Source organism: Podarcis bocagei (genome assembly GCF_964188305.1).
Source record: "Podarcis bocagei genome assembly, chromosome: 15".
NCBI classification, from domain to species: Eukaryota; Metazoa; Chordata; class Lepidosauria; order Squamata; family Lacertidae; genus Podarcis; species Podarcis bocagei.
Window position 1 is genome coordinate 42,229,280 of NC_138141.1, and position 21,908 is coordinate 42,251,187.

Genomic DNA, 21,908 nt, shown 5'->3' on the forward strand with positions numbered 1-21,908 from the left:
TTTCATGGCTGAGCAGGGACACGAAGCCTGGTCTCCCAGGTCCTAGTCAGACACCCTGATCACAGCACCACATTGGCACACCTTACTGTACAAAAGGAAACCTTTACATTCATTGCTCCATGCACTTTTGCCTCTGGGTCTGGACACCACTAAGCAAGTGGTCCCCCCAGGAGGGGATACAGCCCCCCAGGCTGAAACAGCTTCCTCATCCTGTGGCAAAGAGCCTGAGGTGGCCCCGTTGCCTTACCTTCAAAACTCTTGAAAGATTCGAAGAGTTCAATGAGGGACTGGGTCGAAAGCTGCTCGTGGTACTTTGAAGCAACCTGGACGCATATCTGCAAGTTCTGGCGGATGTTGGCCGAGAGCATCGCCCGCAGGCATTCGAGGGAGTCTTCCACCGAGAGGGAGCCAAAGTAGTTCACCAACCACTGCAGGTTAAAAGCAGGCAGTCAAAAAAATAATAATTATCTAACCCACGGTGATGTTCTAAGTCCCATTTGCACACAGCAAGCACCCAAAGCAGAGGACTTGAACTGGAGGAATCAGGAATCAGTGGTGGAAAGACTCATTTCAAAATACAGCTGGTTTGGGACCCTGTACCTCGGGGTTGAGAAGGTGAGTGTGGACGACGGCCCGCTTGATGTCATACAAGTCGGTGAAGTGTTCCAGGGCCCTCTGGAGGAGGCCAGCTTTCTCGCACAGCTGGGCAATGTGGGCACGGTCGTAGTGGGTGAACATCTGGTTCCCTAGGATGGCATCAGCAACCTGGAAGGAAAGGGAGATTTGGCAGTCAAAAGGGAGGCTTCATTCTGCGCCTACGGCTTTGCCACCAGGTGTAAACTTTTAAGAGGCTATAAAGAAAGCCAGTGACGTGGTACAGAAAGCCTCAAATATATTTCCTCCCATGTGCTCAGAGCATCCGTCGTCAGGCGTAAAAGCAGCCTGCTCGGAGAAGTAGGGATATTCCAGGCATTTCTATGTGGCATCTGCTCTGAATTTCTCACTTAAGAAGGCTCACCAGGGCTGCCCATTCACAGCTTTAGAACAACACCACAACCACAGCCTCCATTTTCAGAGGACTGTGTTTTGTGTCTTACCAGATTGATGCAGCCACCTCTGATATTTCTTAATGTTTTGTTTACAAATCAGAGCGCCAGACTGAAGAACTGTTTTGAGTTTCTATTGTTAACACATGTTGAGGCTCAAGAATGGTATACATGGTGCAGAAATATTCATTCCACAAATCAAGAAAAGGAATGAGTATTTAGACAAGGTTTCTGGAGCCTTAACTCTCTTCATCCCTTGCTACTGACCACGCTTGCTGTGGCTGATGGGAGCTGTAGTTCAGGAACACCCAGAGGCCCAACAGTTCCCCGCACCCAATCTAGATGGTGCGGTTGCTTTGAAGCAACCCACCAACTACTGGATAAAGCGCAAGTTCAATCCCCGTTTGGGTTGTTCCTGCTGCATTTCAGAACCGCAACATGGGGAATATAATCACAGAAACAAGGGTGCCGGCCCCAGAGCTACTGAGCTTTAGTCCAGAACACCCACCTGGTTGCAAAGTTTCCATACCCCCCAAAAAAGTACCTACCTGAGGGGCATGCATGAGGTTCATTTCAAGCAAGCGGGTTTGCAAAGGTCCCTCCGATGGGCGGTTGTTTTTCAGGGCATCCAATAAAAATGCTGTGCATTGCTGAATCAGGTTGTACTCCATGAACACATCCACTATCTGGAGGGGGAAGAGAAGGTTCGCTGTAGAGCTCACACTACTTAAAACTGCCCTGAGGTAGGGAATAAAGCACTGTACAATTTGTTCCCTGCAAAATCCTAACTAACTGTACGCGTTATCTCAATCAGAAGAAGCCGTCCATATCCCAAGGCTCTCAAGGAGCTGCTTCCAGTCATTAACACTGATGTAGCACAAATCTGCTGTTACTCACTCAAGGGCCTTGCAAAGGGTGGGCTGGAACGAGTGGTACTCCAGCTGTTGGGACTACAATTCCCATCATCCCCGACCATCAGCCATGCTGGCTGGGAATGATGGGATTTGAAGGCCAGAAGCATTGGGAAAGCCACATAGGTTGTGGCAGGGTCTCTTACCTGATCCTAGAAACCACAAATACCACCTCAAAGTCATTGCAAAAAAAAAAAAAAAAATGTTCTGGAGGGACTGAGGCACTTACTCCATTTTTTTTTAACCTTTTGCATGTTTAAAGACCACTTTCCCACAAGAGCTAATATACACTATAGCACCAAGTATATAAACTATTGCTGCAATCAGACCTGGAGAACCACCCAGTTTCCAGTGTTCATTTGTAGAGGCAGCCTTTGGAATCTTCGCAACAGCCTTGATTTATCTCGAATTATGCTTGTGGAAAACAAGCTTTGGCCATAGAATCACTTCTTAAAATGACAAACCAAGTTATTCCTTGAATTTCTTACTCCAATGCCTTTCATCTAAAAATTGACGCAAACACCTTTCTAGAGGGGCAATCGGTATTTTCAGGTCTCTAGAAGCAAAAAAGAAAAAAAAGAGAAAAAAGGCATCTCCTTTTTTCTTCATGTTCCAGTTTTACTTACTTGGGTGATATCTGCAAGAGGTTCCTCATCCTGAACCAGCATTTGGGCAAACTGCTGTCCTTGGTCTGGGCTGATGCGCATCACATTCCTCAGGAGGAAGATCCAGTCAGGAGTGTAGCCAACCTACACACACACACACACACACACACACACACACACACACGTACAGAGAGATATTTTGTGAACTTTTTAAAGAGCCAGCTATCCTGGCAACTTCCAACCAGTTCTTAAGATCTACAGATCTATTGCTGGAAGCTCATGTTCTATTACATACCCCTAAAATGCTACCCCAAAACTGAGCCTCAGAGGTGCAGGGAAGACCCTCTAGACCAGCCCCCTACTGCTATTTTCTGATTTGCCAAGGACTATTTCCAGCACAGCTGGTCTTTTATAGGAATGTCACCAATCCCATTTTAGGCTTTAAAGGTCTTGTTTATTGATTCCGGATGCTGCTTTGTTCATTACTGTTTGCTTTTTGCTTTTGCCTTTTTTTGCAAGATGTGCTTTGTGCTTTTTTCCAAAAGAAAGGAAACGACCTAATATATTTGATACATAAACTAGAAAGCAAACCACTCAGCCTAAGCTTCTACATCAGAAGGGCTTGTCTCCTCTGGCGCACCTCCTGGAAATGGCTTCAGCCAAGTTCCGCGAGGAAGGTCCGTAGCTCAGGAGTGCTCAGGAGAGCCACTGCCAAGTCAGCATAGTCAATACTGAGTTAGCTGGACCAGTAATCTGATTGGTGTAAGATAGCTTCCACTATTAAATCACTACAGCCACCCAAACAGGCAAGCTCCGCTGGTGTTGCCGGTTCATCTTGTGGTTCGGACTTCCACAGCTAGCTTCTGATCTCTTGTGCATGCTGTATCACAGGCATGTCCAAAGTCAGAAGCATATGTCCTGGGGTAAAAAAGCTCAACACCACCTTTGGTGGGCTCTCATGAATGTTCACTTCATCATCAGACTTCCTGTTTAGCCGCGGACATTGTTGAAGCGCAGAAAAACCTCTCTGAAGTTTTCTGAGCAGCGTGGGGCTCCGGGCACCCCCGCTGTATCAGAACCCACTCCTTCTCTCTTTCCAAGGCAATAAAAGTTACTCAGTTTTTAGCTATTAAAAAATGGACACAGACAACTTTGAAACAGTTCACAGTAGTTGAAATAAAAATTAACCAGCAGCACTATGCCATAAAATGAAGAGTTGTTGAAATAAAAGGCTCACAAGACTAAACTGTCTGGGGCAAGGATAAATAATTTCTCTGCTAGATAGACCACCCTGAGGACAGCATCCTATCACTGGGGCGACACTGAAGTAGTCCTATCCAAGGTGGAAATCCACCTAAGCTCTGAGGAATGGCCAAAGGGAATCACCAGGGAACCTCACCCCATTGGTCGCTGCTGCCAGTCAGCAGAGCCCAAGCAGGGTTGGCAAAGCGAGCGCCCCAACATGAACTCCAGTGCCCCCCTGGTTCCAGCCCAACAGCAAATCACCTTCTTTGCATACAGCACAATCTTCTGAACTTGTCCCGTTTCGGCAAAACACTGGATCACTTTGCTGGGAACGTTAGCCCTTAGGTAGACGCTCAGAGCCAGGGTTGGGTCCACAGATTTCACCAGGTCCCCCAGTTCTTCGGAGCATTCCAGCTGTTTCCCCCGCAGAAACAAAAATGAACATTTAAACAGGTTAGAAAAGAGAAGCAAAATGACAAGGGCAGAGCTGCGAAGTGTGCAAGATGGAATGGCCGGAGAAGAAACTCAGAGGGTCTCTTGCGCACCTATGACCACACACACACACACACACACACACACACACACCACTGCCAGCCAGCCACCTTGGGTCCTGTGAGTCATACAAAACAGGGGTGGGTAAAGGGTAGTGGGGGACCAATTGGGGTTCCCGACTCCAAATGGGTTACAACAAATTACCATTGTGAGAAAAGGATGTCACATTTTAAATTGTTGTGGCCTGCCTGGGGAACTTAGGGTGAAGGGCAGGTAATAAATCAAAACAACTAGATATTAACAGGATTTTTTTTAAGTAAGCAGTTTATAAGTATTTAAAATAACGGCGAAGGCGGCTCCACGCCTCCTTCTAAAGGAGGCAAACCAAAATGCAGATCTTATAAACTGGAGACAAAAGAGCCGGTAGAGGTCAAACAGTTCTATAGGGCACAGATCCAGAAGGCTTTGGGGGAAATGAAGGGGTAGAGAATCCAGTGCCCTGAGTTTATCTGGGAAGGTCCTGGCAAATGAACACAGTTTTCTGTAACCAGCAATCTGAAGACAAGGTTGCTTTATATGCAATGTGGCACTATTAATTTTGATATTTGCCACAGCATGGATCTGTAGCTCACAAGCCCCTTAAGAGCAACCTCAACGCCCTCGTTTGCGGACAGCTGCTATTTGGGCTCAATGCACAACAGAGCCACTGAATTCAGTCTGCAGAAATGATGGATTTGGTGACTGGTAACCTCCTAAGTCACACCGCCCCCCCAAAGCCCTTCAAAAAGACGTGATTTACCTTGTCTTCCTTCAGCCATTTCTCCAGGAGCTGCTTGCGTCCTTGCTGGAGCACCGGCCGGCAGAGTTCGAGCGACTCGTACTTGTTCAGCTGGCCCTGGTCTAGCAGGATACCAAAATACTGGAGCAGCGGAGAGGTCTGACCTGCCTGTGCTGGGACACTCTGGAAGCGGCGGATGGTGTCTGGGGTACGCAAGATCCCCTTTGGAAGAGAGAGGGGTAAATAAAATACATCACCTGTCCTTTCGGGGGCGTAATTTTTCACTATTTTACCCGACCTTAAGATTAAAGTTATGCACATGTGCCCTCATTTTCCAACTTATCAGCAGACACAGAACTGCTCTAGTGAACCAGGCACAATCAAGTCAGTGGAACTTGCTATTCCAGCTAACTTTTCATTTTGGGTTTTTGCAATGGTAAATGGGAATCGTTCCCAGAAAACGTGCTGTTCATAAAATCCCACAAATAGTGAGTTATTGCCACACAGATTCATACTACCTCACAGTCCCAGTTCCCCCAACTGGGCACTTAGATTATGAACACAAAGGTAGTTATATAGCTAGCTCTTTACAGATTGAGTAGACCCCATGCTTATAACTTTCTCCAGTTAGAACAACAACAACAAAAAAAAAAAAAACCACGCGTCTGTTTATAGCTACTTTCCATTTATGGTTCAGATGAATTGTGGTTGGTTTTTTGTATTTTTTTACAAAAAAATATTCTTTACTGCTTTTTGATTGTTATCCACCTTTAATTTCTTCTGAAAAATAGGCAGAGTACACAAGGTTTTTGGGTTTTTTTTAAGTTACTATTTGCACAGCACTTTTAAAAAAAGAGGACAGATCTCTGCCCCGAAGAGCATCCACTAGGGAAACAAGAGGATGGGGAAGGGCGTTGAGACAGGGCTGTGTGTGGTTGCCTCAGGTTACAGTACAGCAAGTGAATGGGAGAGTTTTGCCAAAGGATTCACAGAAAAGGTGGGCTTTCAAAAGCAAAGGAAGAGGTGGCATTCATGCAGGTGGACTCAGTAGCCCAGGGTTGTAGGCAGGTTTTTTGCTGGACCTCAACTCCCATCAGCCCCTGCATCTGCCAACAGAGATGCATGATGGGATTTGTAAACCGAAGACATCTGGACTATTGTGATTCTGTTTAGGATGGGCTAGCCATGTTCCTCTGCAACTTCATTCAGCTGCACAGATTTAGCCCCAATTGCTAGAGGAGCGTGACTCCTACCTGCTGGTGTATAATAGAAAGGGTGTAGTCTGTCATCCTAAATCCCGAAGCGGCAGCCCGGAATAACTCAAGCTGATATCTAATAGAGCACCTCCAGGGGTTGGGAGACAAGCCAATGTGAAGCAAGCATGCAGCCAACAGTGACCGCAGCATCACACCCTCTGTGTGTGTGTTTCTGTGCTCAAGGGGCACCAAAGCCTGGGTGGCTTAAAAGCCGTTTGTCTATACCTTTGGGGCGTTTGCCGCCACCTTCGCTGCTTCTGAGTAGCTCCCCTGGGCAAAAAGCGCATTGAATTTCCGGGCAAAGAGCTCTTCGGCACCAGCAAGGTTGTTACGAACGGCCATTCGGAGAGCCAGGTCAGGGTTCTGCAGCACATTGGTGATGTATGGGATGATGTTCTCTTCTTCCACGCACACAGACAGAACCTGCGTTGGAAATATAAGATAGAGAGATTTCAGTAAGGCTTTCGACTAAGTCCCCCATGACAATGTCGCACAGAAGCTGGTAAAATATGGGCTGGATGATGTTACTGCTAGGTGAGTTTGTAGCTGGTTGACTGACCAAACCCAAAGAGTGCTCACTAATGGTTCCTTCTCCTGGGGGGAAATGTGGCAAGTGGGGTTGCCTCAGGGTTCTGTCCTGGACCCATTGTTATTAAACATCTTTAAAAATGACTTTGATGAAGGAATTGAGGGGATGCTCATCAAATCTGCAGATGGCACCAAACTGGAAAGGGTAGCTAATACTTCAGAAGACAGAATCAGGATTCAAGACCACCTTTTGGAGAACTGGGCCCAAACTAACAAAATTAATTTCAATATGGACAAATGTCAAGGTCCTACACATAGGCAAGAATAACCAGCTGCACAAATATAAGATATGGGACACAGGGTTGACAGCTGCATGTGAAAAGGTATATGAGGGCCTTGACAGACCACAAGCTTAGCATGAGTCAACAGTGTGATGCAGCAGCAAAAAAAGCTAATGCTATTCTAGGCTGCATCAACAGAAGTATACAGTCCAGATCAAGGGAAGTAATAGAACCACTCCATTCTGCCTTGGTTAGAGCATACCTGGGGTACTGTGTCCAGTTCTGGGCACCAATTTTAAGTAGGATATTGACAAGCAATTCAGGAATTGCAACTAAAGAATCCCTGGCAGATGGCCATCCAACACATGCTTTAAAACCTCCAATAAAGAGATTCCACCATCTTCCAATGAAATCTGTTGCACTATTGAATTACCATCTATAAGTTATTCCACGATCTCCTTTCTTGGAACTTGAAGTCATTGGTTCGGGTCCTACCCTCTGGAGCAGGAGAAAACATCCTTGCTCTATCTTCCATGTGACAGCATTTAAGGTATTTGAAGATGGCTCTCTTACCCCCCCTGAGTTCCCTCTTCCCCAGGCTAAACATTCCCAGCTCCCTCAAGTACCTGATTTCCAGACCCTTTAACATGGTAAAAGGTAACGGTAAAGGACCCCTGGACGGTTAAGTCCAGTCAAATGTGACTATGGAGTTGCGGCGCTCATCTCGCTTCAAGCCAAGGGAGCTGGTGTTTGTCTGCAGACAGCTTTCCAGGTCATGTGGCCAACATGACTAAACCACTTCTGGCATAATGGGACACCGTGAAGGAAGCCAGAGCGCATGGAAACACTGTTTACCTTTCTGTCACAGAGGTACCTATTTATCTACTTGCACTGCTATGCTTTCAAACTGCTAGGTTGGCAGAAGCTGGGACACAGCAATGGGAGCTCACCCCGTCAAGCGGATTCAAACCGCCGACCTTCTGATCGGCAAGCCCAGAAAGCTAGCAGAAAGGAGAGGAAAGGGTGGGGAGAAGAATCGCTCTCCCTGATAGGTATTTCACTTCATACAGGAAGCATTCAAACCAATGCCTTCTTCACTTGCTGCCTGACATGGTGCAGTTCAGAATTGCACTGCTTCTTCTGTGCGTATATATAGAGCCGCTCTGAGTTGGGGAAGGGCTCCTTCTTCCCCTGTGTGAAGGGAATGAGTCACTGGCCTTTTAGGCTTTCGAGGCCCAAAGGGAAGAAGAGAAGAGCAAAGACTCTTCTGCCAACAGCAATGAATCATATAGTCCCAGTCAGCTCAGATGGACATCATGCCACAAATCTGGACGCCATATTTATATATACATGCATTTATTTACATGGTTTACCAAGGGGCATTGGGATCCCAGATGGAGGCCTGACATCCGGGTCAGATCAGATTTGCATAGCATTCCAAACCTCAGTAAGCATGCAAAAAATGCACTCTCCAGACTAGAGCATTCACAATGTGACAGCTGGTCAGGGCTGCAACTCAGCACTCCCGGCTGCCCCCAGAGCCAGCGCGCAGGCAGCACAGTTTGCTAATGTTATGCAAGCTGGTATGGGGATTGCCATTTAAAAAATACTGATTGTTTCCAAATTTCTCCATCAATAGCTACTTAGCCACAACAGCCAAATATGGGGATTGCATTTAGTATCCCACCGAAGAGACGATACAGGAAGATTTCAAGAAGTTCCTGCAGGTATATCCCCTTTGCTGTGAGAGACTGAGCATGGGTTGAATCAACCTTTAATTTCAACCAACTTGGGAAACCTTGTATTTTAAGATTTGAATTCCGACAAGCTTCCTAAGGGTCGTTCCCCCTCCACCCCCCAACCCACACGGAGAAAAACAAGCTGAAAGACTCAGGAATGCATAGCCCCCAGAGCCTAGGTCTGGCATCTCCCTGCAAGATTCTTTTTTTAAAAAGAAAAGGTATGGGGATGCAGGCTAACTCACTGAAGTTAAGATAGAAAAGTGCCACCACTGAAAAAACACTGATCTTTCAGAACTTGCTTCCAAGGGACAGTGTGCCAGGCACATCCCCAGACTAGATTTCGTCATTTGCCCGAAACATTTATACCTCACTTTTCAGCCAAAAAACTCCCAGAGCAGCTTACAGCTTTATTTTTTAAATAAAGACAGTCCCTGCCCTATGGCTTACAAAGAAGCAACACAAAAGGAATGGGGGTGGGGAGGAAGTGGGGCTAGGGAGCAAACTAGAACTAAACTAGGAACTAAAATCTCAATGTTACTAAGTTCTTACAACAACCCATTTGGATGAAAAAAGGCTGTTCAGTTAGAAAAACAGGAAGCGGTGGCCCCTTAGTGATAGCCTGGCAACCCAACCTTCCTAAAGTGGCAGCAATGCAACCAGAATCTGTTGACCTTACAAGGTAGGGCCTTGCTGGAACCTGTCCCTGCTGGCAGGGAGGCTCACAGGAGCCAAGCCAAAACCATCAGCACCAGAGCAAGTTGTCCAGTTCCTCTTCCTCACAGGGCAGCTGGATTCGAAAAATTCCCCAAAATTCCCAGAAAGGGCCCAGCCCAACTGGGAGAAAAGGAGAAGTTGGTGGGAGCCACGGTTCCTCACCATCTACTTACTCTCCTCCCCACAGAAGGGCTGGAACCAACATCCCCCAAGCGAGAGAAGGGCCCCTAGACTTAGTTCACAAGTTTTTAACCACCAAGGCACAATTTGTGAGGACCCTTAATACTTAATACAACAGCCCAAGAACACCCAAGTGGGGTGGCTAGACAGCAGAACCCCATCAGGCTGCTTTGGACAAGTATCTTCCGCTTCAAAGCAGCAGTTCGGCATGGCAAACAGCTGTTTTCGTTACATGTGCTGAACTAGCTGGGTGGTCCTTTGCATCCTGGTCTAGGTTGTGTGTGTGTGTGTGTGTGTGTGTGTGTGTGTGTGTGAGAGAGAGAGAGAGAGAGAGAGAGAGAGAGAGAGAGAGAGAGAGCGTGCAGTTAAGAAGCTGGGAAACTTACCTGAATCAACTTAACAGGGCCCATAGTCCAACAACAGAAGACCTGCGCTGCAGGCAGGTGGCCCCAGTTTGAATTCCTGGCACCAGGACAATCAGTGGCTGGTGACAGGTAGGATTCTGCCCTAGAGAGCCACTGCCAGTCAGTGGAGGAATACTGAGGGGGATGGGCACATAGCCCAGTGTAAGGCAGATTCCGATGCAACTCGGGCTTTAATACACAGAGGAAATGGCAAAGCTGCTGCTTCCCAGCTGCCAGGGAAAGGCTTTTGCAGGGCCATAGCAGCTTAGTGGCAGATTAACACAATCCGAGGAGAAGGGGGATGCTAGCTCTTTGAGAAAGCTGCTGGAATTCTAAGATTAAAGCAACCCCGACAGCAAACCAGTCCAAGTAGCCTTTGCCATTGGAACCATACCCAAGAAGGAACTTAAGACGAGTTTCACCTTAACAGGTTCAATCCTCAATGGCATCTCCAGGTAGGGCTGGGAATGTTCCCCTGCCTGAAATCCTGGAGAGCCACTGCCAGTCAGTGTAGACAACACTGAGCTGGGTGGACCAATAGTCTGACTCAGCACAAGGCAGCTTCCACGTTCCTTTTGCTCTCCATACTTTCAAACCAGAACTGTGTTGGTGGGCCAAGAGCTAGCAGGGTGGCCACACTTTAGAGCTTTTGACAGAGCTGTCCAATTAGGTAGAGGCTTGCGATGTGGCTTTCCAATCCATTTAGAATTTGCGCGGTGCCAAAAAGCTGCGTGTAGGATTATCTTCAGAGAAACCACGGCATTTCAGCAAAGAAGGTCTACCACTCATTGTAAGGGAATGAAAGTGGAGATGGATGACTACTACACGAACACCCCAGAAGTGATGCGGCTCCTACAGTGCCCCATTTGTTCAAAGCCCAATTAAAACTTGGGTAGGCTAATCCGTCTAGGGCAATTAAAGACTGCAACCCTCTATTGGGTTAAGAAGCAGAATTAAAAGGCAGAGAAGCATGGGAACGGGAGGAGAAGAGGAACAACGATACATAAGATTGTACCTTTCACATTTTAGCGCTTTGAAGTCCTCCCAGATCCCTTGCAGGAGTACAATCATGGAGTTCCCAAAGGACGCCCAGATCTCTTGCTTCCCCGTGCTTTTATTAACTCCTGGCTGCTTAAAAATGGGATCTGTACCCTTATCACAAGGTTTGCCATTGAAATGAAGCCGAGGAATGCTAGGGTAGGGTAGCCTGCCTCCGCCATTACAATCAGAGTGGCAACAGATTAACACAACAAAGAGAATGCTGGCACGTGTGTGTGTGTGTGTTTCCAGAAGGACAACCAGAGCAAAAGGTGTGGCTTCTGGATCAGAGGGGTGTGGAGCCCCAGGCCACACTTCTGTGGTTTGTAGCAAATGCTAGTCCTACTCAGAGAAGAGCCATTCAAAATAATGGGCGCAACTGACTTGGTCCCCATTCATTTCAGCAGGTCTTTAGTGGGATAAGACCCTTTAAGTTCAGGGCCAGAGGTGGGAAATCTGTGGACCTCCAGACCCATCAGTCCCAGCCGGCATGGTCAATGGTCAGGGATGATGGGAGATGTGGTCCAATAATATCTGGAGGGCCGCTGGTTCCCCCATGCTTGACCTGGGGGGGGGTCAATTCTCCCTGCACTAGATCATCAAGCACCTGATATAGGACTGACTGGGAAGTCCCGGTTGCTGGCCGAAAAGTGACATCCCACTGCAGACAGCACGTAGGGAACTCAAAGCAAATATCAGTGGTATGCCAAAGATCTTTAAGGTCAGCAGCGTTAAACATTTCCAAGAGACTGCTCAGGCGGCAAACTCTGAACTTTCACCTACTAACGCTCAAATGCAACGCTTTGACCTGCTTTATGGAAGGGATGGCAGGTGGGAGTTTTGAACGCCTGCACAGAATACTGCCCCAAGACTCAGACGTTGAAGAGCATGTGAAGGTTGGAGAGAGAGAAAGAGGGAGAGAATCAAGCACAGCATCCACATTACATTTACCCACCTGGCCTTAACCTCGTAGTAAAGCCAGCTTCAAAGTCTGTGCAATGGGCTTAATGAAAACCATGGTCATCCAGATGTTCACGGACTACAACGCCCATCATCCCTGGTTGGTGGGAGTTGAAATCCAACAGCATCTGAACGGCTGCAGGTTCTCCTTATCCCTACAACCTGAGTCTGACCTGAGCTCCTTTTTAGAGGAAGGGCAGGATATGAACACAATACAAATAAATAAATAAAGAGAATTAAGATTTCATTACTTGTCCTTTTCTGTTGACGCCAATGATTCCAGCGGTAGCTTCATGGGGTGCGGTGACAAAGATGGTCTCCCCACTGATTCTGTTCATGTAGATGCAGGTGCCTGTTTCAAGGTCATACAGATGGATGTAGCCGTATTTTGTGATCAAGAAAACCACGTCGTGCTTTTCGCTTATCTACAGGGAGAAAGGTGGGGGGCAAAAATGAACAGAGACAGTCCTTTTAATGTGCTCCACCATGTGCTGTGATCAATTGTATACACTCTTCACCTAGGCACAGAGCTTCAGTAGTAAGCGAAATTAAGCTGCATGCTAAGGGAATTTGAAGATATACATAATGCAAATTGAGCAAGTTAGCAAGCTGACCAATTCTGCATAAAATTCAAAGCCTTCCACTAGTCATGGTGAGAGCAGATACACAATGTCCTCTAGCCCAACAACGAGATATATTCACCCACCCTCTGGTTTCCCAGATTTTAGCAGGAATTGCCTAGAGGGGTTTAAGTGCTTCTTTGCAGCAATATAGACTATAAGATTAGGCTTGTATTCAACTAAGTTATATGTCAAGGTTAAGTCTAAGTCATGTCAATTAATTTCAATGGGTCTACTCCTGGTCTACTCCATACTTTTTCCTGAAAGCTGAGATTCTTGGGATACTGAACTCTGCAGCCATATTCACCCATATTGTTCTCCCACATATCCATGGTACACAAGCACAGACCTGGCTGTAGTTTAGTACTGGCTACGAAATAAGTTGAATACATCAAGTATGAACTGTCCAAGTGCCAAAGAGCAGAGCAAGCTTCGCTAAGTAACGAGCTGCCTGACAAGCACTTACAAAAGCCAAAAATACCTGAACTTTCGTTCTATAAAAGGGAAGGCTAAGCAGCAATTAAAGGCAGCTTACACAGTTAAATCCAAGGCTTGGAAGTTGGCGGTATTAAGCTTCGCCATTCATCAGCATTTTGAAATGACTTATTTACAGATGACTCCCCACCACCACCACCCCCCCAAAAAAGTATGGGGAGTTAGAAAGCAAAAATTGCCCCTTGGTAATACCTGCATTGCAACTGGGAAGTCATTCTGTGCTTCAGGTGGGAAGAAGACATCCACAGCTTTTTTGGGGAAAGGCTGGTTTCCTGTGGGAGGGGTGCCAACTTCAATGATATGCAACTGCATGGGAGAGAAAGAGGATTGAATTGCATCTTCAAGCTTCCTTGGAAAGTTCCTCAAGCATTTTCATCATTCAGGCCTGCTATCTTACACGGCAGCAGCCACGGCGGGGGCAAATGCTTTTCAATACTCTGTTCCTTTCTCAAATAAACGGAGAACACTCTGATTTAAGAGGGTCCAGGCTATAGCCCCGTTGACACTAGACTGAGGCCACTGAACTGTGCGAAAGATCAGCCAAGAGATGCTTGTTACTGCAAGGCCAATGTGGTGTGTGTCTTTTGCTGGAAGTCTCCTTGCTCCAGAGGACACCCAATGTTCTCTGGAAGTGTCCTTCTGAAAATGTCTATAGCAGGGAACAGGAACATTTTTCAGGCCACATTTTCTCTTGTGAGTAATCTTGCAGGTCCAGAGGCAAAAGTAGGAATGGAAAGAAATGCAACTCTTAACTATGCACGGTAACTACACCCCAATTGTGCAAATGTCAAGAGGTTTCTAGACTATCCCCTCCCCCCAAGGAAGCAAGAGGCATCATCACAGTTGAAAGACACATTTCAGCCAGGGAAATACAATCAAGATGGGTTTAGGGCTGGACTGAGCATGAGCCCTAGGAAGAGACCTGAGGGCCAGATAGGGAAGTCTGGAGGGCCACAGCCTCAAGGCCTGAGGCTCCCCACTGTTCCACTATTGCTTCCCTTTTTCTCATATCTGCCAATTAGGCTCATTACACGCCATACCCAGAACCCTGTATTTGTGTCCCTTCCCTTTTACCTTGCCTCCTGCTTGTCCTCTCACTGCAAAACAGAAGAGGGTAGATTCTTCCGCATTGCCTTCCATCTTGAACTGCGCAAAGCTGGCCGCGTGACCCTCAATGGGCTGTGACACTTTCCTATCTACGGAATAAAGCTGCATGGCTCCTACTACACGGTTTTGCTTTATTAAAAAAGAAAAGAGAAGAGAACACACATGAACATTCAACTCTGTAACATTACGATAACCATAAACTCTAATTAACTGGCTTAACACGCCAGCTACGCATATTTATGCAAGCCTAGGCATAGTCTATATAGACACAGGAAGTTTTTTGACTTGTGCATTTGTAGAGGGGCAGAAAGTCTGGTTTAAAAGTTTGGTTAACGGCATAATCTACAGCAGGAGTAGTGGTAGACCCTTGGATTCTGTTACACTTGCAACATCCAGGCCAAATGTCAGGGATGACAGAGTTGCAGGCCAGCAACATCAGGAGGGCTACAGGTTGCCCACTGGTGACTTCACAGAACTCTCACTCCACCTGACCAGCTTGAGAGGAGAAAGTGAGGTCGTTGGTCTGAATGGAATGAACTGCAGTTAAACCCTTTTCTCTGAAGAACTGTTTCCTGCAGTGATCACTCTATCTGCCCACTACTCAACAGTATGAGAAGAGCTGGTATCCAGGACCTAGATGTGCTCCCCCCCCCCCTTTACTCTTTTTGTAAAATGCTTTCTACCCAAGGCATTATTCTAAACTGCAAATTGCCCAGGTTGCTTTGGTAGAAAAGGAACATGTATTTAAACAAAACGGAAACTTGCATTTGGCTCCTCTAGTTTCCTCCTGTAGCGTGGGGATGAGGAACTGGATCTGGCTGGAGGGCTGGCCCCTGATTTCCTCCACCTCCCACTGGCAATATCTGGCAGGTGGGTGGAGTGCCAACCTGTCAATTACCCGACACCAGGTGACCAATTTCTGCACACACAATTTGAAGATAAAAAGACTGTCCTTTGCTGATTGCTGGGGTTTGCAGAGCACTGTGCAAGAGATTTGGTAGGTGTCATCTATCAGTTCAACAGTGCCTACATGCCCCCTTTTGGCCCTGTGGCATCTTTACCTGCCATACACCTGACATATAAAGTCAGACGCAGAGCAGGTGGGCCTGGTCAAAACAGCAGGCCAAAAGGGGAGGCCTGGCAAGCCCAATACTTGAGCAGCAGTGATGAATCTCCCACCCCCTTCATTACACTCCTACAAGTCACTGTCACCCACAGCCTCCTCTTCACCAGGCTATGGAGGCAAGAATTTGCCCAGGAAAAGCTGAAGTATTGTTTTAGCCGCAGGATAACAGACTTCAGCTGAACTGCATTATAACAAGTTTCTATTTAACAAACTCTACAGGCACCACTGAAAGGGACAATAGCTTACAAAAAACAAAACCCAGAAACACCAAGGTTATTTTTAATGAGAATGCAGTATGCTACGGCCATTAGGAATACTCCCCCATCTCATTGGCCCTGGTCAGGTTCAGGCTTGTGGTCTGGATTTTGTCACATTTTATCAAGACGCCTCTGCAGAGTGGCATCTAGTCACACTATTTCATCAGGGTAGATTAAATACTGTGACTTTATGCTGGGACAATGACCAGAATATCAACGTGGTATGCACTGGGGGTGGGGGGAGAGGGTGCCAGCTCTCCATAGAATACAGACACACAGATTCCCCATTTAGCCACAAAAAAATTCGAAGGTCGTGTGCTTGCCCATTAGTAAAATGGAGAGGGTAGCAACCTGTGGCTGAGGCAATATGCCTCTGAATACCAGCTGTTGGGTATCGCAGGTAGGGAGAGTGCTGCTGTTGCGCTCAGGTTGTACCTGCGGGCTTCCCATGAACATCTGGATGGCCACTGTGAGAACAGAGCACAGGACTAGATGGGCATTTGTCCTGATCCAACAGGACTCTTCTGATGTTCCCTAGAGTGCGGGAAGCACTCTGCCCATGCAGTTTAGCACAGATTCTAGCCAAAGCCACAATTTCCACATATTTGGATACACATACGTCCACTTATACCGATGCATTACCTGTGCAGATATACCAGTCAAAAGCAACCATTTCTGCTTCGCATCCGTACGGTAGTTGATGATCTGGCAGCCGGCGAGGCTAGAATGGCGATCGAACATCTTGACCGGCTGAGACTCCCCTTCCATGCTCCAGTGGTACACAGCGCTGTCGGTGACCAGCGCAACCGTGTTCAGAGAAATCCACTTCCAAAAGGTGACGTCGTCCGTCATGGTGTGAGCTTTCATTTTGCTTTTCATTTCAATATTAAAGATCTGGAGGGTCTTCCCAGCTAGGGACACAATTTACAGGGAAATTAGCTGAAGCAGAAGCAGAGCTGGAGGGCCAAGGTGAGGGCTTAAAACGTCTGCACACACCACCTGACCCCTCAGGAAGTTTCATGCACTGCATTTAGTTGTGAAAAATAATAATTCTCAGTGGGCTGCTGCTTTTTAAAATAAAAAACAGACACCAACATTTCTAAAGCCACATCTACTACTCTTACACACAAGTTATTATTATAGAACCAATTGTTGAATGAATTGGTTATGGCTTCACAGCCGGGTATTGCAAACATGAATCTCGTTCATACCGAAGTCGAGATGTTTTGATTCTCATGCTAGGTTAAACTCATCCTTAACCCAAGAGGCGGATTTTAAAAAAAGACTTCTCACTTGAGAGATAAAAGTACACCACGGCATACAACGGGCAGTGCTACACACACATTTATGTCCGCATCGAGGACAAGTACAGGAGGAACACAAGACAGGTTTTCCACGTGAATAGGCAGTCACAAAGCGGACACTTTGTTAGGTCAGCTGCAAGTTTGGTTTTGATCGAACCAAAACCCTTAACAAAGTTTCTTTACTGTTGTGTACTGCAGATTATTTGGGTATGGGGGAAGATACGTGCACTACACACAGGGGTGGGTGGGAGAAGATGAGCTCACACAATGACAACCAGGCAGGCTTCGGCAGAGGGGGTGCTTCAAGTCTCAGGAGGAGTGGAAAAGGGGGGTGAATGTTCACATGTCAACGCTGGATCATGCCACCACCTCCGGCATTCTTACCACGAGTAAGGAATCAGTGCGGCACAGCTGACTTAAGTGCTGGTAATCTGGAGCAGGGCGGCTTGGGCCACCAAGCTCTCCGCGTGGTCTTTCCCACACCCTCCTCGCAAGGCTGTTGGGAGGGCAACACTGGGAACTACCACATGGACACTGCCCTGAGCTCCTTGGGGCAGATGGGAATGAAGCAGCAATGCCTTCAGTTCCCAGCAACACGCTTAGCTGCAACCTCAGGTAGTGGAAACCAAGGGGGAAGGGCCTTCTCTGTGGTGGCACCTTTCCTATAGAATTGCCTCCCCTAAGAGCTCTGGAAAGCGCCCAGTGCCCATGATGCTTTTGGCACACTTGACATACCTGGGCAACCAAGCCTTTCTGGTGTTTTAATATTGGTTCTTAACTGTGCCCTTTGAGTTATCAGTTGCAGTTATTTACAGCAAGTGGTTTTACTGGTTATTAATAATTTTATTATTTATACTCCGCCCAAGTGGCTGGGCTTCCCCAGCCACTCTGGTTGTATCATATGGACCTGGACCAAGTTTTGAGATGGCTTGAAACAGGCGGCATATAAATACTTTTGTACTGTGATAAATAAAATAAGCAGTATACCATGGAATAGCTTCCATACATGTGGCTCTCAGACTAGTGCTGTTGTAAATGTCCAACAGCTTAGGGACAGAACACCCACATTGCATGTCAAAGGTCCCAGGTTCAATCCTTGGCATCTCTAGGTAGGGTCGGGAGAGACTCCTGCCTGAAACCCTGGAGAGCCACTGTCAGTCAGTGTTAGACAAAAAACTGACCAATGGGCTGCCTTGATAGAAGGCAGCTTCCTATGTCCCTAATGTGACAGGAAAGGGGAGGAGAGCAGGCAAAGAACCACAGAGGAAGCTCTAGAAAGGGCCAAGGAAAGAGGCCTGTGGGACACTGTGGAAGGAAGCCAATACATTTTTCCTTTGGGTACTAACCACTGCCAGGAGTACAGCTTACTATCAAGACGTTGACCAAGGTTGGGAAGTAGAGAGGAGAAGCTAGTGTAGCATTATCTCCCAGCCATGACAACTCTGCACCTCCCGCTCTGAGAACTAGAATTGCGCCAGGCAGAAAAGATTCATGGGTGTCATTAGAAGCAAAGACATTGGAGGGGGGGGGGTTATTCCATTTAAACAGCTAGGGGAGAACGGTGTGTGTATTTCCCTCCTAAGGTTGTGGTTTTTTTACACAATCCAGAGGAACACAAAAGCACAGAAGCTATGCAGGCCAGACTTTCAAAGCCATTAAAGAACTACGTTTCGGGGCTGAAGGATATGAGTCAACCATCCACCAAGGGTCACCCATCTGCTCTGAGCTGGGCTTGGGTTGATGGTTAGTCTTCAAGACAACAGGTTAGGCTTGTTTCCTCGGGGTAGGGGGAAAAAGTGGCAAGGATGGGTGAGGGGACAGAACCAGGACTAGTTCAGTCAGTATTCCTTTCACTATGCAAACTTGGATTTAGAGGTTGGGGTTGGTAATCCAAGATAACATCTATTGGACAGCCAGGCTACGGCTTCAGTTTCGCCCCACAAGGAGCACATGAAAAGCAAAAAATAATACAGCCAGATATGGAATTGTAAGAGTCTCAGTCCTGTTTATAAAAAGCTTTATGCGTATCCAAGTTTACTGCTTCCAAGCAAGTGCATCTCTACAGCTCCAAGTAAAGATACTGCAGGTACAAGCATTTCGGGAATAGGGTTTTGTTTTGGTTTTTTTTTCAAAATAAGAAAGAGGAGCTTTGAGAACAAGACTCCACAGCAGACAGAATATATAGGTCCTTGTCTACTCCTCCACCTTAATTATTCAGAGATGTGCCCCCGTTAAGCCTTTAAGCTGGTAAGCCTTCTGCATTCTCTTTTCATAAAACAGGACAAACACAAATACAATCTGAAACGGAGGTAACTCACCATCTGCACACACAAGAAAGCATTAGAAAGTGTGACAAAAATAGTGATACAACATTAAAGCCATCAGAAGAAAAAAAGAGGAAGCTATTGTAATGAGACAGTTGAGAGCTTACGTTTTCTCCAGCAAATAAAAGAAATGAGGCAATATGCTGTCTTTTGGGGAGGGCAGATGAGCAGTGCTTTTTAAAAGTAAAATTAAAAAGAACTTTGACCGTTTTGAGCAAAGGTGACTAGGGAGTTTGCATCCGGCACAAAGTTGGGACTTGTAAACCTAGGTAAGTTATATTTACCAGTATAACAAGGAGGATACTATAACATTGTTTTGCCCTGTCTTTGAAAACTATGCCTCAGGAGAGATGGAACGTGGAAAAAGGGCAAGGAAATTGGTGCACCCCGTTAGGAGGAGGAGGAGGTGAAGGACCACAGCTGAGTGGCAGATCATCAGCTTTGCATGCAGAAGGTCCCAGGCTTTATCCCCAGCAACTACAGCTGGGCTGGAAAAGGCTCCCTGCCTGAAACCTTGGAAAACTGGCAGTAAGTCAGCACTGAGAATACGGACCTAGACAGAGCAATGGTCTGACTTGACAGAAGGTAGCTTCCTATGTTCCTTATTAACTTGCTTAAGAGAACAAATGGGGTCCCTTTGCCAATTATGACATTGCTAATATTCTGACTCTGGTTTGTTTTTTTTAAAATGATAGCAAGGTTTTCTTTAAAAAATAAAAAGTGACAATGACTCCTGGTTTGAAAAACACACTAAGCCAAACTTTGGCTTAGATTTGCGCATCACAAGAGCAAATGGGCCAAGGAAGCACAAATCAGCTGTGAGCTCCTCTCCAGGAGCTCACATTTGCAGGTCACTGATGGTAACAACTGGATCCAGGATGAAATCACAGGGGTAATCACCACCGAAAATGAGGTGGGATGCAGTTTAACTATGCTATTCTCTTCTCTCTTATTTCCCAGTGGCTAATTATTGTAAGCTCTCTTCAAAACTTTGGACTTGCAGTGCTCTGGAAATGAACACAAGCACCGATCACGCCAGTTTTCCACATAACCACTAGCATAGGCACCATGGGAGATCAGGAATTCCAGACAGGCGAGCACATGAAATTCCTTTCCAGGAGAATGAGCAGGCTGGAGCAAACGGCAGAGAGCTCTCTGTTCCTCCCTTTGTTAACCTTCCCAGTGTCTATTCTAGCTGCAGAGTAAGTGAAGCCCCTTTCCCCAACACTGACCCATGGTCAACCTTCTGGAAGCCATACCTCCAATTAGGTGCGATCAAAGGTGTGGTGAGAAATGCAGCTCTCAAGGCTGCCTTCCAAAAGACTACCCACTAGCTCTTCCACCCACACAATCTTAAATCTTATAAGTTCATTATTCAACTCAGCGTTTTTAAAAAAAAGTTTAAGGGGGACTTGAAACCCTTTTGGAACAATGGCAGCTTAACAGGGGAACCGCAGAAGTGGCAGTAATTTAAACCCTCTTTTTTTAATGACAAACTGGGGGGTTCATGAATCAAAAAACTTTCAGGGAGCTGGGTACAACCCACGGGTTAGCCACTCTTGTTTAAATCATAAACGAGTTCCAGGGCTGTTCTATTACTTATCTCTCTTAAGTTGTTCTGGGAGCCCTACTTTTATTAAAAAGCAAAAAAGCCCTGTAAGTAAACTAAGAAGCATGCAACTATTTTTTTTCCTTTTTTACTGGCTAGAAACTTTGGGGGCTTAGTAACAAGGCTCGTTTAGTTTAAACAGAGCTTTCGATGGAAGCCATACCACAAACCAGCCTTATATTGGGAAAAGCCATCAAGGGTTTCACTAGCTCATCAACCTTGCTGGTTTTCAATAAATACTGTATATGTTTGGTAACCCACAGCTTCTCATAGTTGTAAGAATAGAAAATGTAGTAATGACAAAATAGTAAGGGCAACAGAAATCAGTACACATTTTGAAACTTAAAACACGTTTCTAAAAAGCCCAACTCCAATCCAGAAATACATTGAGAAAGATTTCCTGTACCTTTCAGGGCAATGACCTTGCTGGCGGGGTTCATGATTGCACTGTCAGCTGAAATCGGCCGGCGAATGGGATTGCTGGGATCATTCATGTCAATGATGACCACCTGGGCCTGCTCTCCAACTTTCTCTCGTATGCAGATGAACTTGTCAGACTCCATGGTCAGAGTGCTGAAGCCAATGTTGGCCGGGTTAATGCCCAGGTTCTGGAGCTGGAAGGCAAACACACAAGAGAGTTCATTCAATTATTCATAGTCCCTTTACAATAGCCAACATCTCATAAAAACTCAATAGGGTTTATAATGCTCTGGGATTAGATTCCAAGCACTTCCATTTGGCCCATTACAGGGAGCCACTAAGAGCTCCATCCTGTATTCCCTTCAGATGTTGGCGAGAACTTCAGGCGTTTATGGAATGTACCACAAAGCCACCTATGGCAATGAATAGTCCATAGCAATATGTAGGGCTCTTTCAGACAGCCTTC

At 46.4% G+C, this 21,908-nt stretch overlaps 1 protein-coding gene across 2 annotated transcripts in view; it reads right to left on the reverse strand.

The window, feature by feature from the left end:
* CLTC (clathrin heavy chain) overlaps nt 1–21,908 on the reverse strand; it is a 75,795-nt gene that overhangs the window by 28,123 nt on the left and 25,764 nt on the right. For both annotated transcript variants that reach the window (XM_081171943.1, XM_081171944.1), the window contains exons 2-13: nt 21,429–21,636; nt 16,428–16,696; nt 14,370–14,531; nt 13,488–13,601; nt 12,432–12,605; nt 6,559–6,756; nt 5,099–5,299; nt 4,069–4,221; nt 2,584–2,706; nt 1,595–1,732; nt 601–765; nt 248–428 (exon numbers count right to left, since the gene is read on the reverse strand). In XM_081171943.1, the coding sequence (XP_081028069.1) occupies nt 248–428; nt 601–765; nt 1,595–1,732; nt 2,584–2,706; nt 4,069–4,221; nt 5,099–5,299; nt 6,559–6,756; nt 12,432–12,605; nt 13,488–13,601; nt 14,370–14,531; nt 16,428–16,696; nt 21,429–21,636 (2,086 nt within the window). The remainder of the gene's footprint in view (nt 1–247; nt 429–600; nt 766–1,594; nt 1,733–2,583; nt 2,707–4,068; nt 4,222–5,098; nt 5,300–6,558; nt 6,757–12,431; nt 12,606–13,487; nt 13,602–14,369; nt 14,532–16,427; nt 16,697–21,428; nt 21,637–21,908) is intronic.